General features: G+C 38.4%; 1 protein-coding gene across 8 annotated transcripts in view; it reads left to right on the top strand.

Annotated features, from left to right (window-relative positions):
- The window catches only part of LOC106875024 (uncharacterized), a 55,524-nt gene that overhangs the window by 25,377 nt on the left and 13,510 nt on the right, over window positions 1-16,637 (top strand). Inside the window, exons 1-2 of one of the 8 annotated variants that reach the window (XM_014922979.3) lie at window positions 1,970-2,780; window positions 15,359-15,442. In XM_014922979.3, coding sequence (XP_014778465.1) covers window positions 2,750-2,780; window positions 15,359-15,442 — 115 coding nt within the window. In that variant the 5' untranslated portion in view covers window positions 1,970-2,749. Of the gene's footprint in view, window positions 1-1,969; window positions 2,781-2,853; window positions 3,196-5,498; window positions 5,518-12,685; window positions 14,012-14,707; window positions 14,727-15,358; window positions 15,443-16,637 lie in introns of those variants that run through there. The other 7 variants (XM_014922993.3, XM_089356085.1, XM_014923001.3 and 4 more) reach the window with 7 other exon arrangements.

The following is a 16,637-nucleotide window of genomic DNA, read 5'->3' on the forward strand; positions in this document are numbered from 1 at the left end:
TTGTTTGATGGTCTGCTTTTTGTTGACTGTACTACATTCTGTACTTCTGTGAGTGTGGTGACATTCATGGGTCATTCTATGTGAATTCCTCTACTTATGTGCTGTACACAGGGAGGGACAGGCCAGGCTGTGAGATCCCTACCCACCCAATTTTATTATTGCCACTGTCACATTACTGAAAACATTTCTTTCATTTTCTTTTTAGCTATATTTGTGGTAGTAACGTTTGTTAATTACCTCTCCTTTCACACACACACACACACACCACTCCTCTAGTTTTCTTTTAGGTTTTACTTAATCCATATGTTGTGAGAATAGGTGCAGGTATGGCTGTGTGATTAAGAGGTTTGCTTCACAACCTCATGGTTTTGGATTTAGTACCTCTGCAGGGCAACCAAAGCCTTATGAATGGATTTAGTAAATAGATACTAAAGTCTGTCGTGTGTGTGTGTGTATCATCACGTCATCATTTAGCGTCCATTTTCCACGCGTGCATGGTTTAGAGGGTTTAACTGGAGCTAGTAAGCCAGAGAGCAGCACCGGGCTCCAGTCTGTTTTGGCTTGGTTTCTATGGCTGGGTGCCTCTTACGTGTCACCAACACCATTCACAACTATGATTTCACTTGGCTTGACATGTCTTCTCAAGCACAGCAAATTGCCAAATGTCTCAGTCACTTGTCATCACTCCATGAGATTCAACATTCAAAGATCATATTTCACTGTCTTCCTGGGTCTACCTCTTCCACAGGTTCCCTCCACAGTTAGAGATCGGCACTTCTTTACACAGCTATTCTTGTCCATACTCATCACAAAAAATGTGCAAATCCAGGATGGTGTGTGTATTGGCAGAACTAAGAATGTCAGACCAGATGCATTGCAGTATTTGTCCTGGATCCTTGCATTCTGAGTTCAAATCAAAGCATTGTTTATTTGCATGGAAGACTTAATCCATCAAACAGTTAAACAGCACCTAGTACCCAGGGTGCCTTTAGTAGAGTTCACTCAACTAATATCCAGGCCAGGTCTCTAGTTTGATGAAGCTTACCACCAATCTCAGAGGCCCTGGAACAAGTCATGGCATTACCTTTCTACATGGAAACGACTTCAAAGTTTCTCCAAAGACTGGTCTTGACAGATTGACGATGTCGTTCGCTGTCGAAACGTCAGGATGACTGTTAACCATTTTTTACCCAAAAATAAATCCTATACACCACATTTGTCTACTGAATGCTCTTCAGTTGATATTTGGTCGTTTTATAGGTGGCGAGCTGGCAGAAACGTTAGCACGCCAGCCAAAATGCTTAGCGGTATTTCGTCTGTCTTTGCGTTCTGAGTTCGAATTCCCCCGAGGTCAACTTTGCCTTTCATCGTTTTGGGGTCGATAAATTAAGTACCAGCTGCGTACTGGAGTCGATCTAATCGACTGCCCGCTCCTCTCCAAACATTTCGTGCCCTGTGCCTAGAGTCTTTATGTACAGATATACAGAAAACGCACACCCGCGTAGCAGGCAGGCAGGCACGGGTTTTGCTCGGCTTCACATGACTTAAGTTTCGTGGACGCATAGGAGACGTCCATCTCAGCAGATGCTGGCACACAGAGATTTAAAGTATATGTAACTCTTTCAAATAATGTCTTGAGTGCTACTTTCTTTCGTTTGTTCATTTACTCGTGTGTGTTAGAGAGAAAGAGTGGTGTAGTTTTTAGTCAGTTTAATTTTATTATTTACTAATTTAATTCGGTATTTACATATTTGCATATTCCTCTTAAACTTTCTCTATTTCACTGCCGGATAGCTGCGTGTGTGTGTGTGTGTGTGCGTGAGTGTGTGTTTAACTTGTCAGACTGGTTGATGGAGAAAACAGTCATGACCACATACCGACATGAATTACCGTGCGAAGTGGTCACACAAGCTTTAAAATACACACGTGCGCATATATCGCAGAGAGATGGAAGATGGTTTAGAGGGGGAGGGGAAAGACGAGGGCTGGGAGGATGGGCTTCCTCAAGGGCACGCATACCATAGATGTATATGTACGTACACACGCACACACACACACACATATACACATCGCTCGGTAACATAAACGCACATACCAGAAAGACAGAGTCGGGGTGAGAGGTTGAGTGGCACACCTTAAAGATATGTATCACAAATACACGCCATTATTAACGGGTTCACACATATGGTCGTATAATGGATGAATGAGAAAGCAAGGTGGGTAGAAAAAGAAGAGACATCACAAATGTACAGCTGAAATGTATATACACATGACCATACATACATACATAAATACCTCTCGCAGTATAACACGATCAAATGTACGCAGATATACATACACACACAGAGAAAAAGTAAAACTTTTAACAAGTCCAACGAAAGTAGTGATGAGCACGCATATACCACGAAACATGTAAACACACCATGCTGTGTGTATTAGCTACCTCCCTCGCATGTACACACACAAATGTCTCGCTCACACCAGCAGATTCGTCCCGTCTGCTTACACACAGAAGTGTGTGTGTATGTATGTATGTATGTATGTATACACACAATGTTTTTCCATCATTAAAGTGACTGGGTATCTTAGCCAACGGCTTCTTTTAACCACACACATACACACACGCTCTCTCTCTCTGGTCATTTATAATTAATCAAGCTGTCAAGAGAAAAGACACACACACACACACATTGTACTGATGGCCTCCTCCACACCCCCAATCTTTCACTCGTTTCTCTCTTCGTAGAATATGTTCGCTTTCTGCTCCAGTCACATCGCAAGTTGAGTTTTTGTTTAATTTTTTTTTAATTTATTTATTTCTTGTTTGTTTTTTTTTTGTTCCCTTTTTTTTCTTTGCTGTTTTGTTTGTTTACATATTTTTCATTTCACGTTGTTAATTGTTTATAAATTTTATATTCATATTTATATTGTCTGCTGGTATTAAGTTCTAGATAATGTTTTATTTGTTTGTTTGTTTCTGCGAATGAAGTGATTATGGGGAAATATCCACAGCATTTGAAAGCCTCACTTAAAAGGCAGGATCTGTTGTGTGTTCAGTTGAAGATATTTTCTTTTTAAATTTAATTCTCTGAAGAAAGAAGATAAAAGCTAAAAACGTCAGTTCCCCACCCCCGCCACCGAAAGTTATATATATAATTATACATACATATTTCCGTTTTTGGAAAATGAATTCAGGTAAGACAAAATATTTAGTATCGTAATTGTTATTGTTCTTTAGTTCCCACCCCCATCACCCCTGATCGAACAGGCCTACTTTTTAATCAAAGCCGTCCCAGCCTTGACCATCCCATTTGTATGTTTGTGTATGTTGTGACTACACGTTTTCTTAACTAAGAGTGTTAGAGCAGTGGTTCTCAACTGGGATCCATATGGCTCCTGAGGGTCCATACAAAATTGTTGGGGCGGGGGTCTTGCTACAAAATAGTAAACTGGGGTTCCAAAAAGTATTTTAAGGGCCCCTGAATAAACTTTGCATTAGATGTATGTATGTATTGATATGTATTGCAAGAAAAAGCTAGGTTTTTTTTCTCTAACATTTTACATAGTTCAATTTACACAAGTTAATGTGTGAAAAACAAAATGGGAATTTTTAAAGAAGTTTCTATAAAATTAGTTAAACATCAAATGATTATGAGGGATCCACCAGAATAAAATACTAATCAAAGATAAAAAGAAATGGTTGAGAACCCCTAGCTTAGAGGGATATTTGCTGGGGGTTCTTCCCCTTTTTTTTAGCTCTTCGAGAATGCTCGTAAGGGCTACCTATTTGACTTGTGTATGTGTATTGTTTTAAAATTATAGTAGGTACATGTTATTTTAGTTTCACGTTATTCTTTTGTCATACATCCAGATTTACCTTATATTTTGCCATTTTCCCTCTTTGTAGAATTAGTCAAATTTAATGTGGCATTTTTATTTATTAATTCCCCCCTCCCTCTTATTAACCCTCGCACATACACTTGTTAATTAAAAAAAATTATTAAGATTATTATCAGAGGAAAGGAAACATCAGGTTTCTTTTTATTAACCGTTGAAATTCACTTTTGTTTGCTGTTGATGCTTAACCCATGTCGTCCCTGATCAAAACAATTCCTGTTGTGACCATCCAACCAGCTTTTTGAGACACTATATAGGATTGCATTCGCGAATGTATTCTTGCCCTTAAATAAGGGTGGGTGATAGGGAAAATTTGTCTGCTGTTTCTAGCAATTCATGCAACCATGTTAGCTCGATTGCGTTTTTAAGCTGTAGTCGTGCGAAGGTGGCCATCCTTGCAGAGAAAACGTTCCAACTGCCATGAAAACGAACTTATTGATTACTAGGTGACAAGAATAACGCGAATTAGATTTACCGGTGTAAACGGTGAACTGGTTCCTCATAATTTCACTTGTCACAAACAGAAATACAGACTCATCCATGTGACTCTTTTCGACAACTTTGGATGTTGATTGCACTGACAAGGTTCACTTGTCTTTTCAGCTCATCAAGACCCCCGCTTCACACTTCCTTCTTGATATGTTGAGATAAAAGTAGCAAAATTTTAAAATTTCATCGATTAATTTGAGGAGCGGGACGAAAATTCAAATGGGTTAATTGCATGTGTTGTGACAAAATAAGCTATGGAATAATCGTCACCGGGCAGAGGTAAAGGAAATGGACCGCAGCTCATTTGGGGGGGGGGGGGTTCTACAGAATAACACCTTTTCGGGTAAATTTTCAGATTAACACCCGCACGATTTTCACTAGGGTTTTAGGGTTACGGTTACGGTTAGAGTTTTAGGACGGAATTCCCTAACCGTAACCGTAACCCTAAAACACTAAGCCTAACTCTGACTCTAAAACCCTAGTGAAAATCGTGCGGGTGTTAATCTGAAAATTTACCCCTTTTCAACTGCAGAGATTCCGAATCTGTAAAAAAAAAATCAGCATTTCAAAATTTTAAACACCCGCCCCCCCCCCCCCCCCCCAAATTTCACTTTTAAAGAAATTTTGTAAAATTTAAATAAACTCCTCCTCCACTCTGCCAATGCATCTGTGACAGAAAGTGAACATGTGGTTGAGGGTCTTTTGGTAATTCGTATTTGGTAAGTGGATCTTCGGTTTGGCTGTTGTTTCTAGCTTCTCGGACCTTCAGGTTGGAGCGTACTTAAAAACTGAAGATTTTTTAAAACCCCAAAAACACGTTTTCAAAATTTTAATTTTCCCCCACTCCACCCCACTAGTAAAGAAAAAATGGGTGGGAGAAATTAAAATTTTGAAAACGTGATGCCGGTTTTTTTCTCTTTTTGCAGATTCGGAATCTCTGCAGTCGAAAAAGTGGGTTTCTGTAGAAAAGAAAAAAAACCGAAATGGGGTGCAGTCCATGTCCTTTAGCTCTGTCCGTCATTGTTTTAACGTCCATTTTTTGCGCTTGCATGTGTTGGACGGTATTTGTTGTGGCGGATTATCTACGGCCAGATACCTTTCCTGTCACTAACTCTCACGTTTTCAATTGAGGTAATATTTCCCTAAACATTACTTTCATAGATTGGAAATGAAGCATGCCACTTGCATCACCTTGACATTCATTTACAGTTGTCATGTGTAGTCATGGCAAGGAGACAGTAACACACACACACATACATTCTATCAGTTTCCGTCTACCAAAATCCACTGACAATTCTTTGGTCAGCTCAAGGCTATAGTAGAATACACTTGCCCAAGGTGCCACACAGTGGAACTGAACCCAAGACCATGTGTTTGGGAAGCAAGCTTCGTACCACACTGCAACAATATACAAAACATAATTAATTGAAATTTCCCTTTTAGTTGATGAAAGGTTAACAAATCCAACGATTGTTAGTAGATAATCTATATTGTGTGGATGATGAATAATTAAATAGTGTCATATGCATATACATTTAGTTTCACTATGAAAGAATCGATGAGCAGAAATAACAAGCAACAATTCCTCTGTCTGCATGTGTGTCCATTTATTAGACTGGCCATACTTTTTTTTTTTTTTATCTAGGCCTGGTACTTATTCTATCAGTCTTTTTTGCTGAACTGCTAAGTTATGGGTATGTAAACACACCAACACCAGTTATCAAGCAGTGGTGCAGGACAAACAGGCACACACACACACACACACACACAATGGGCTTCTTTCAGTTCTATATATTTAAGAGATGAGGAATTATGTACGTTATTGCAAGTGAAATCGAACTAAATTCGACGACTGGCACCCATGCCAACGTCGTCTCTCTCATTGGACACTAAACTCGGCTTGTGAAGACCTGTTGAGGCAAGCGAAAGCGAAATCGTGATGGCACCCAGCGTTGCCTTCCTAGCACGTGTAAAGACATTCGAGCAAGATCGTTGCCAGTGCCGCTGGACTGGCTCCTGTGCAGGTGGCACGTAAAATACACCATTTTTGAGCATGGCCGTTACCAGTACCGCCTGCCTGGCCTTAGTGCAGGTGGCACGTAAAAGCACCTACTACACTCTCGGAGTGGTTGGCGTTAGGAAGGGCATCCAGCTATAGAAACTCTGCCAAATCAGATTGGAGCCTGGTGTAGCCATCTGGTTTCACCAGTCCTCAGTCAAATCGTCCAACCCATGCTAGCATGGAAAGCGGACGTTAAACGATGATGATGATAATATACGACAGGCTTCTTTCAGTTTCTGTCTACCAAATCCACTCACAGGGGGCTTTGGTCAGCCGTAGATATGAAAAGAAACTAATCTTTTAATTTATTTCAGTCACTGGATTGTGGCCATGCTGGAGCACACATTGAATGCTTTTAGTTGAACAAATCAATCCCAGTGCTTTTTTTTTTTGCCCCCTCTTTGTCTGGTACTTATTTCATTGGTCTCTTGCTGAACTGCTTAAGTTAAGGTAACATAAACAAACCAATACCTGTTGTTAGGTGGGTCAGAGAGGACAAACATGCATAAATATATACACACACAGTTTCTGTCTACCAAATCCACTGAGAAGGTATTGGTTAACTAAGAGTTATAGAAAAATCACTTACCCAAGATGCTGTTCAGTAGAACTGAACTTGGGAACCATATGGTTGCAAAGCAAGCTTTTTAACCACACAGCCATACCTGCGCAATGAAAATATTGCATATTGTAAGACTAGTCCTGCTCTTTTGGTGGAACTAAATGAATGCAGAAGGAAAGAAGCACATCTTTTCTTGATTATTCATTTCACTAAGGCAGCAGAACTTATTATCCAACCACAGTCAATTGTGAAACATCATAATTTATAACTTTGACATTTTCATTCAAGATAAATGATATAACAAATTTGACTACTTAAATCATCTTATTTGAAGTAGCACAGTGTTGAAATAAAAAAACAAATTCACTCAGACTGAAGGTTGATCCCATCACCAAGATGTGATTATTTCTTCACAAATTCTGACTCTCCTTTGCTGAAGAGGTCAGAATAAGGCCAAAACATGTCCAAAGTCATCTTCACTATTTGTCAGGGAAATAGATATAATCTTAGTCTGACAGTATTTTTCCCTTTTACTGCTTAATTGTGAAGGCACATGGCCTAGTGGTTAGGGGTTGCACTCATGATCGCAAAATGTGTCTTTCCTATTTTTTTAAGAAGTAGAATTTCAGTTGATGGAAATTTGGTTACTATTTCTGGTCAGTCAAACATCTTACATAGTGGCTTGTTAGATATAGCTCTCATCTGTTAATTGTTAATATTGCTAGGCTAGCAAATTAATTTCTTTGTTAATCAGAAAAGTAACATTTTCTCGTGGCAGGGAAGAGTATAGTCAACTAAAAGAAAAAAAATGAAATACCAATATGATAATGGAACTGGTTTCATCTTCCACTGTGAGGTAAAAAAAATATAAAGAGCCACGTCAGGATTTTGAAGTCAAAACTAATAAACACGGAACATTATAATGTGTTTCGTCTCACACTTTGCTAGCTCACCAACCATTCTTGTCTTTAACAATATTAATAGAATCCACAGACGTAGCAATCATTATTTGTGTTATCTGCAGCTGCAATCTAGAAAGAATTCATGAAATGACAGCATAATTTCTTTATGTGTTGTTACCAGTCATCTGTATTTGTTCTGCAGGCAACACTATAAAAGTGCTGAATTTAATTGATTATGGTATTCAGTTTTATCTCATACACTCGAGTCTTCTATTATAATTTCATTTCCATATTAACTGAACCTGGTTCTTTGCATGGCAGCTTGGACAAGTGTCTTCTGCTATAGCCTCAGGCCAACCAAAGCCTTGTGAGTGGATTTAGTAAGAAAAAAAACCCATTATATAGATATGTCATTATCATCATCATTTTTTCTTTCCAATGCTGTCATGGGTTGGCTAGATCTTGTCACTCTTTGCAGTCTGCATCATCTGATACCTACACCACAAGAAAAACAGGCCTTTTTCTTGTTATGTATGTCTTAGAGCAGTGGTTCCCAAAGTGGGCAGTATTGCCACTCTGGGCCCAGTGAAAAGGTCCAAGGGGGACATTGAAGAAAATTTGGGTGATAATGGGGTAGCGATTCATATAACAATTGAGGCAATTCATGTAAAAACAACAAAATAATGGGGTCATTAGGTTAAGTTTTATTTGTGAAATACAGTTGCTTTGAATTTGCTTCAGAAAGAGGTCTATGTTTGTGATGGTTAGTTGGGGTGGGAGCGCTAAGAATGCGCCCTGGGTGTCAAGGGGGCGATAACCCAAAAAGTTTGGGAACCATTTTTTATTGCTCCTGGTGTGAAAAATAGTTTTATAATTATGATTTTGCTTCCAAAATATTCTTGTTGTTCTATTGCCTCAAGGCTGGGATAATTTCACTGTCAACTTTGATGTATCTGTTTAGGATCCCTCTTCTCTTTGACCCTCGATGTGCAGTCTTGTTCTGTTAATTCAGACACACCTGTGTGTAATATTTCTTCTCACACTTACACAGGTTAATAAAAAAGAAGTGTGCTCATAATATGGAAATATTTAATATGATACCCCACTCCACACACTCACCCATAGGTCGTGGTGTGTACTAAATGACAGATGCAAAACAATTCTCAATGAATCATTATTTACCTCTCAGTTGGAGAAAGCAAACGAAACCTAGTGGCAATTGTTTGCAACTCTCAAAGAAAAGAGGAGATAATTCCAATAAAGAAAGAAATAATTTCTCAGTTAATTGAATTTCCACATTTAAGGTGAGAGTAGACGTGATCTTCGTTAGCATGCAAAGTGACAACTATAGACATGTTCCAGATTTATTAGACTTCATCTGTAAATCATAATCATCTCCAATTTGCTTTAACCAGGTGACAGATTTTCTGAGTAGGAAATGAGGATTGTCCAGTATAATTTACCTAATTACACAAAGTGATGTGAACCAAGGGAAATTATTGAAGTGGATCACTGACATAGACTTTAGCTAATTCCTGTAAAAGAAATTTAAATTCCATTGACATTAATTCTTAATCTCTTGATATTCTCAAGAGTAGCATTAGGTTCCCCGCTCCAACAACGAAATGCTTAGCGGTATTTCGTCTGTCTCCATGTTCTGAGTTCAAATTCCGCCAGGGTCGATAAATTAAGTACCAGTTACGCACTGGGGTCAATGTAATTGACTAGTCTCCTCCCATCAAATTTCAAACCTTGTGCCTTTAGGAGAAAGGAAACGGTTCCCCTCCCCTACCCCAAATTAAGTTGTATATTTTAGTTCACTTTCATTCCCCCCCTCTTTTCTTCTCAAGCAGTGTTCGGTTCATCACTGTTGGCTTGAATTTCTTGCCATTAGCCCATTTAAGTTATTTCCCTTATTTCATTTTTGTAAACTCCTCACACGTGTATTTATATATGTACACAGGTATATAATGTGAAAGTGTGTGCATACACATATACACACATTTAATCTTTTACTTGTTTCAGTCTTTGTACTGTGACCACGCTGGGGCACCATCTTCAGGTTTTTAGTCAAATCGATCCCGGTGCTTATTTTTAGCTTGGTACCTATTCTATTGCTGTTTTGCCGAGCCGCTAGATTACGTGGATGTAAACAAACCAATATCGGTTGCCAAATGGTGGTTAAAGACACACATAAATATATATATATATATATATATATATATATATATATATATATGCACACACAATGGGATTCTTTCAGTTTCCAATCTGCCAAATCTATTCACAAGGTTTTGGTCGGTCTAAGACTATAGTCGAAGACGCTTGTCCAAGATGTTTCCCAATGGGATTGAATCCATAATCGTATGATTCAGAAGCAAGATGATCAACCACACACCCACACTTGTTGTGCTCGCGCGAGCGTGTATGCATGTGGGTCATTTGTTTTCTTTTGGGATTTTTAAAAAAGTTTTCATTTGCAAAACAACACAAAAGTGAAAGCAACAATATCTAACGATCTAATGTAATCACCCTTTCCTTAAGAGTTCATTTCATTTCACAAAAGGATATGTTGGATAATGTAGTCTTATATACACTATGCGCTTTAAAAACGTTGACGGGTTGGTTACAGCTGAGCCGACATTTGATGGATCAGTGTATATTATTTAGAGTTCATTGTTAGCGACGGAAGTGGTGTAGTTCAGAATTGGCAATCTGTATACCTACTTAAAGTGTATATACCATTGAAAACTTTCTACAGTTTAACCTAATTTTGAACTAATATTGCTTCTGTTGCCAATAATGACTTTATTGTTTATTTATTTATTGCAACCTGCCATATAAATGCAACATCGGTGACTTTACAATCACTATTTAACTTTATCAGCTAGCAGCTGAGGTTGCTTGGAAGGTGGTGCCGTGGATATTTGCTACTGGTGAATGAAGTTAACAAGCAGAATTCTAGATCTATCAATTCCAGCGCCGCTGCTAAGCAACCTTCCCTGCTCCTGATATTTTTTCTGTGCTTTTAACACTACAAGTCTACATGAGAAACTCGCTCAAGATAAATACCGTAATTTAGAAGGCTTTCAATAGTACATACGCATTAAGTATGTATTCTGTTCGTTGTTTAGAATTGCTTTTAAAGGCAGTTGTTCCACACTGAGATATGACAAACGGTAGCCACTATAGTTCACAAACAACCCCCGCTTGCATAATTGACGGACTTTCCGAATAGCTGTCCCACCAGAGCTGTCTTAGCAGCATTACAGGTCTCTGAGACAATCAATGCACTGAGCTCTGTAGGTTTTTTTTTTTTTTTTTTTTTTTTTTGACTGCCAACCACAGTATACATAGATCATAATTGGGCCCCTAGACCCACGAGGCCCCTGGCAACTGCCCTGTGTGCTTATTTTTTAAGATGACCCTGTGTTCGATATAAGTTGGAATTTCTCCATCATGGTCAAGATTTTTTTCCTTTTTTTTTTTTTCGTCTTTTTATATCCTACGTTTCAAAACAACGCGGAGAAGCCTTATTGAATGCCTGCAAACCCTCACCGTGCTTTGGGGGCAGCAACCACCACTTTTTTTCTTTCTTTTTTTCCCCCGTCATTTTATTGTATTCCACGTTCTGAAACATTTGTAATTCGCATTTAATTTTTAAAAAAGAATATTTAACCCCATTCGCCTTCATCGCATAATTTTAATTAGTCATTAAATGAAACAATTGTTTTAGAGAGATAATTTATTCATATAACAATTATTTGTGAATAGCAATAAATGCTGGACTGAATGAAATATTGAATTTAATTAATTCAAAAATACGTAGTTTAACAATGACAACACATTTTAAATTGCAAGCCAAAATATCAAGAGAACATATAACAACTACATCGTAATTGGAAACTAAAGCATAACAAAAAAAAAGGAAAGAAAATAGATTTAAAAATATATATATTTGTAAAAAGATATCTTAGACGCAGATATGGCTGTGTGGGTGAATTTGGCTGACGGAAAGTCTCGGGAAGCCCGTCGCATATGTGTGTACGTGTCTGTGTTTGTTTCACTACCCACTGCTTCACAGCCGGTGTTGGTCTGTTTACGTCCCCATAACTTAAATCGTACTTTAATTCATCGACCCCCAGAGGGATGGACGACAAGGTTGACACCCATCTCCCACCCCGGGCTGGATTTGAACTTAGAACATAATGAGTTCTCTAGAATATCACAGTGTATTTTTGTCCAGTGCTCTGCCGATTCTGCTAACTCTCCGTCTTGGTGATATCAGTAATAAAAGTTTCTGATTTAGGCACAGGGCCAACAATTTTGAAGGATTTAGATTAATGGATACCATTGACACTGGTACTTAATTAGTTCTTTATCTTATCGGCCACGAAAGGCTAATACACCTCTGCAGGATTTGAACTTAGAACATAAAGAGCTGGGGGCAAACACCGCAAAGCACTTTTACCGACGCTCTAACGATTCTACCAATTTGCAGCCTTCATATCAATAATAACAATGCTCTTAACTATAAAGAAGTTTAAACGAATGAAGACTAATTTTGAACAAACGAAGGGCATTTTTGGTTTTAATGTCTGACCACCGTCATTTAGAGCAGATCAAAATATTTTTATTGTATTAAGAAGTGATTCTCAACCGGGATTCACATAAGATTTTGCTGTTAAAATTTATGTGCAGTGAATTGGTTATGCTTCTACAATGCGCAAAATATTTTAACATCTTTTTCTTAAACATCGAATATCTAGGGGGGGGGGGTCCAGCAGAGTAAAATAGGAATCAGAAGGGTTTCATAGGCAAACAATGGTTGAGAACCACTGCTGTAGACTGTGGATTCGGGAAATTTAAGCTTCTATTTCTAGCAATTTAGCGGCTATGTAGATGGTTTCGTTGGTTCATGCACTGAAAGATCGTTTTCGTTGTCTAAGCACCAGGCCAGCCTTGGATGAACAGACACATATATGCGTTCTGACATTGGCTACTATTTCTAGCTGGTCAAGCGATTGCGTAGAAGCTCCCTCGTTAAATCTTGATGGGATGGCTTCAAACTGTTAGTATGAAGCCTACTAGGTCTAGATCAGTAATTGGCAAATTGCGGCTCGCAGGACTATCTGAATAGCACGCCTAACAAAAAAACTACCTTAAATTCTTTTACTAGTGCGGCCCGCTTCTCAAAAAAGTTGCTCGCACGTGGTTTAGATGTTATTTGATTGAGGGATATATGAAACTGCTTTTTATGGGGTTGAGACAAAGTTCAGTTGTGTAATGATGTCGTAGTTGAAGTCACAGGCTGTTTCAGGTTGAAATGTGTCGATACATGATGAACTATAAACGCGGAACGGGGGGTGGCGTGGGCAAGTGACTTTCAGTACGCTATAGCATTAGAACAGAGGATGTAAGTGGGAACCGATATGAAGGCGACCTCTACGCAGTCACTTGATCTGTTAGAAATAGCAGCCAAATCTGTTATATCACTCTACGTGCTCTTTTAAATTCTTTCCAACCACCATTTTTTTTTCCACACTGTTGTAGTTTTGTTTGTAGATGATGAAAATCACATTCATTTTTTTTTTTTCCCCCCTTCTAGAAATTATTAATAAAAGTTTTTGCAACAATGTAGAAAACTTTTTTTTTTTAATCTTCTTAAAATTTGGGAAATTCTGGTGGCTAGAAAGAATTTTAAAAGATCCAACTCTAACATCTTAATGAGAGCACACACTGAATAATGTAGCCCTAGATACACTACGCTTGCTAGAAAAGAAAAACGGTGTGTGGTCACGGTCGGAACGTCTCTGACCATACATCTTGCAAAATCAGACGACTACAGTGGTGAGGAATGCTTTAAGACCGTAAAGCCTGACACGTGTTACATGTCAATACAGGTGCCGATGGTTCTGGGATGTTTATTAAAAGCAGCAGCAGCCAGCATTGGGGTTCCATTCCGTTTAACACTGTTTTGTGAGGAAAGAGTGCTTTGAATGGTCGGAGGTGGGTAGGTGAAGTGGGGTCCGGGTGGTTGGAGTAGATGACTGACAGGTAGTGTATGTAGCAGGGATGTCGTTTGGCAGGTCAGCCTAGGTAATGATGTTATGACTTGTGGAATGTATCGCTATTTATTATTATTGTTATTATTATTAGTCTAAACTAGGTTGCTTAGTCAGAAATATTGGTGCGGTAAAAGGAGAAAGTATATTGCTTTAAGTGTGTCGCGGAGATGATTGATGCCTGCTGTGTAAATGGCCTTTTAAGGCAGACTAAGTGGAAGATTAGATATAATGATTATAGTAATATGTATATGATAATTAGGATCTATTTCAAAACGGGGGCACCAGTTTTCATTTATGTTTTATGTAGTGTTTTTGGTACCGAAGGACTTTCAAACTTCGTATACTTATCTATTTTGTGTTATAGAACAGAAAAAAATTTTGTATTCGAATTTATTTCATGTAAAAAATTGTCTTATTTCGATAATTTCTACTAATCACTGACGTCTATTCGGTTGAAAACAGTTAGCGCTGTAACGGTGTATATCGTATTAATCCCCTAACCCTAACCAGACTGTTAACCCTAACCCTAACATCCGAACTCTAAAATTGTTACACACAGATACGCACAGCGTAATTTATTATATAAACAATATATGCGTATAAATTACGATTAAACCGGATGAAATATGTCACAGGGAATAACATTTTTATGACCGCCCAGCAGTAACTCTATTCAGCTGAATAGACGTCAGTGATTGGTTGAAATTACAGAAATACGACAACTTTAACATGGAATAACTTGCGATGTACGTTTTTTTGTTAAGAAGACTAAGAGTAAAAGATGTTTTATATGACACATTCTACCAGTGTCCCAAGTTTCAAAGTGTTTCGTTAAGAAAATACTGGTGCCCCCGTTTTGAACAAGATCCATAAGTGTTTCGTTAAGAAAATACTGGTGCCCCCGTTTTGAAATAGATCCGATAATTATGATTATAAACGGTTGAGGGGACTGATAAGTATGAAATATATATTACATAATTTGAGGGTACTTTTTAGTTATCTCACTCCCATTAAAAAATTGCCATTAAAATATCGGGTTACCTCTCCACTAAAAAATCGAGTTAAGGTGGCGATAAGAGATCTTTTTGATTCAATACTTCAACACATTGTTGGCGTTTGGCCTCCTCGAGAAGCATGGTAGGATGTGTTATAAAACAAAAAGTTGATTCTAAATACCGCAATGCTTTTTGACGTCCGACATTCTCTCTCACACACACACACATACCGTTATTTAAAATCCTCTTTCGTTTCGTGTTTCCTCTACGTTACTCACCCCCTTCCCAGTTTTCTTTCTTTGTTAGATGACCTAATGCTTGGAATTTCCAACTCAATTTTCACTTCTTTTAATATCCTTTTTTTTTTTCTTTCTTTCTTCCAGGAATGTTTACATCTGAAGAAATAGGATGGTTTGAAAACCACCAACAGTACACTGCTGCCAATATGGATTTCTCCGAACCCATAGGTAAATATTATTGTTGATTACTTTCAAATTGTGGCACAAGGCCAACAATTTTGGGGTACGACCGCCTTAAGTCCATATCGGCCCCAGTGTTTCACTAGTATTTAATTGAAGTATTAAAAATTACTTAATTTATCGACTCCCGAAAAGATGAAAGGCAAAGTCGACCTCGACGGAATTTGAACTCACAACGTAAAGACGGACGAAATACCGCTAAGCATTTTTCCCGGCGTGCTAACGATTCTGCCAGCCTTAGTCGTTGATTGTTATATTGTTTGTTGTGTGTGTAGAAGTTAAACAGTGATGACTTGTCGAGGAAGAGAATAGAAATGAAAAGGAATTCGAATAAGTGGGAGCGGGGGTGAGAGAGAGATAGAGGAAAGTGGAGTTTATCGACATGGCTAAATGTAAAATTGAAAGTGGGAATTTACGGGGAAGTCTTAAAATAAAGGTTAAGTATATTTGTCACTTAAATGCGGCTAACCCTTAAGGGTGATTGCTACTGTAGCTTGTAGCCCCAGGAGGACATCTCCTCCAGCTGGCTAGTGACACACTTTCTGTGCCCTGTCGGTGTTTGCAAATAGCGACAGGGTACAGAAAGTGTGTCAGTAGCCAGCTGGAGGAGATGTCCTCCTGGGGCTACAAGCTACAGTAGCAATCACCCTTAGAGGTTAGCCGCATTTAAGTGGCAAATATATTTCACATTGTCGTGCAGCTACTGTTAATTACCGCGTTCAGAGATTTATTATTTCTTAAAATAAAACTATGTAGTTTGGGATGATAGTAAAAATATCGAGAAAAGAGTGGTTAAATAAAAATCAGGGCTCCAGGAAACTAAATGGTGTTTCGTCAAAAAAGAATAGTTTAATAAAATTGGTGTAGAGTTAAGAAGGTGTTGACGTTTCAGAAAAAAAATCCCTCTCCGGAAAAAAATAAGGATAATTGGAGAAAACTATATATGCAAAAGCAGGCATAAAAAAGCCAGGATTATGATAGGAAGAAATAAAAATAAAAAAAGGGAGAGAATGAATATTGTGTGCGTGTGTGAAAAGAGAGGGGGGAGGAGTGTAGTATGGTTGTGTGGTTAAGAAGTTAGCTTTACAAACGCTGGTTTTGAGTTCAGTCCCATCGCACGACACCTTGGGCAAGTGTCTCCTGTTATAGGTCTGGACTGTCCAATACTTTGATAGTTAATCAA

The sequence above is a fragment of the Octopus bimaculoides genome, chromosome 8 (genome assembly GCF_046866305.1).
Source record: "Octopus bimaculoides isolate indiv1 chromosome 8, ASM4686630v1, whole genome shotgun sequence".
NCBI lineage: Eukaryota > Metazoa > Mollusca > Cephalopoda > Octopoda > Octopodidae > Octopus > Octopus bimaculoides.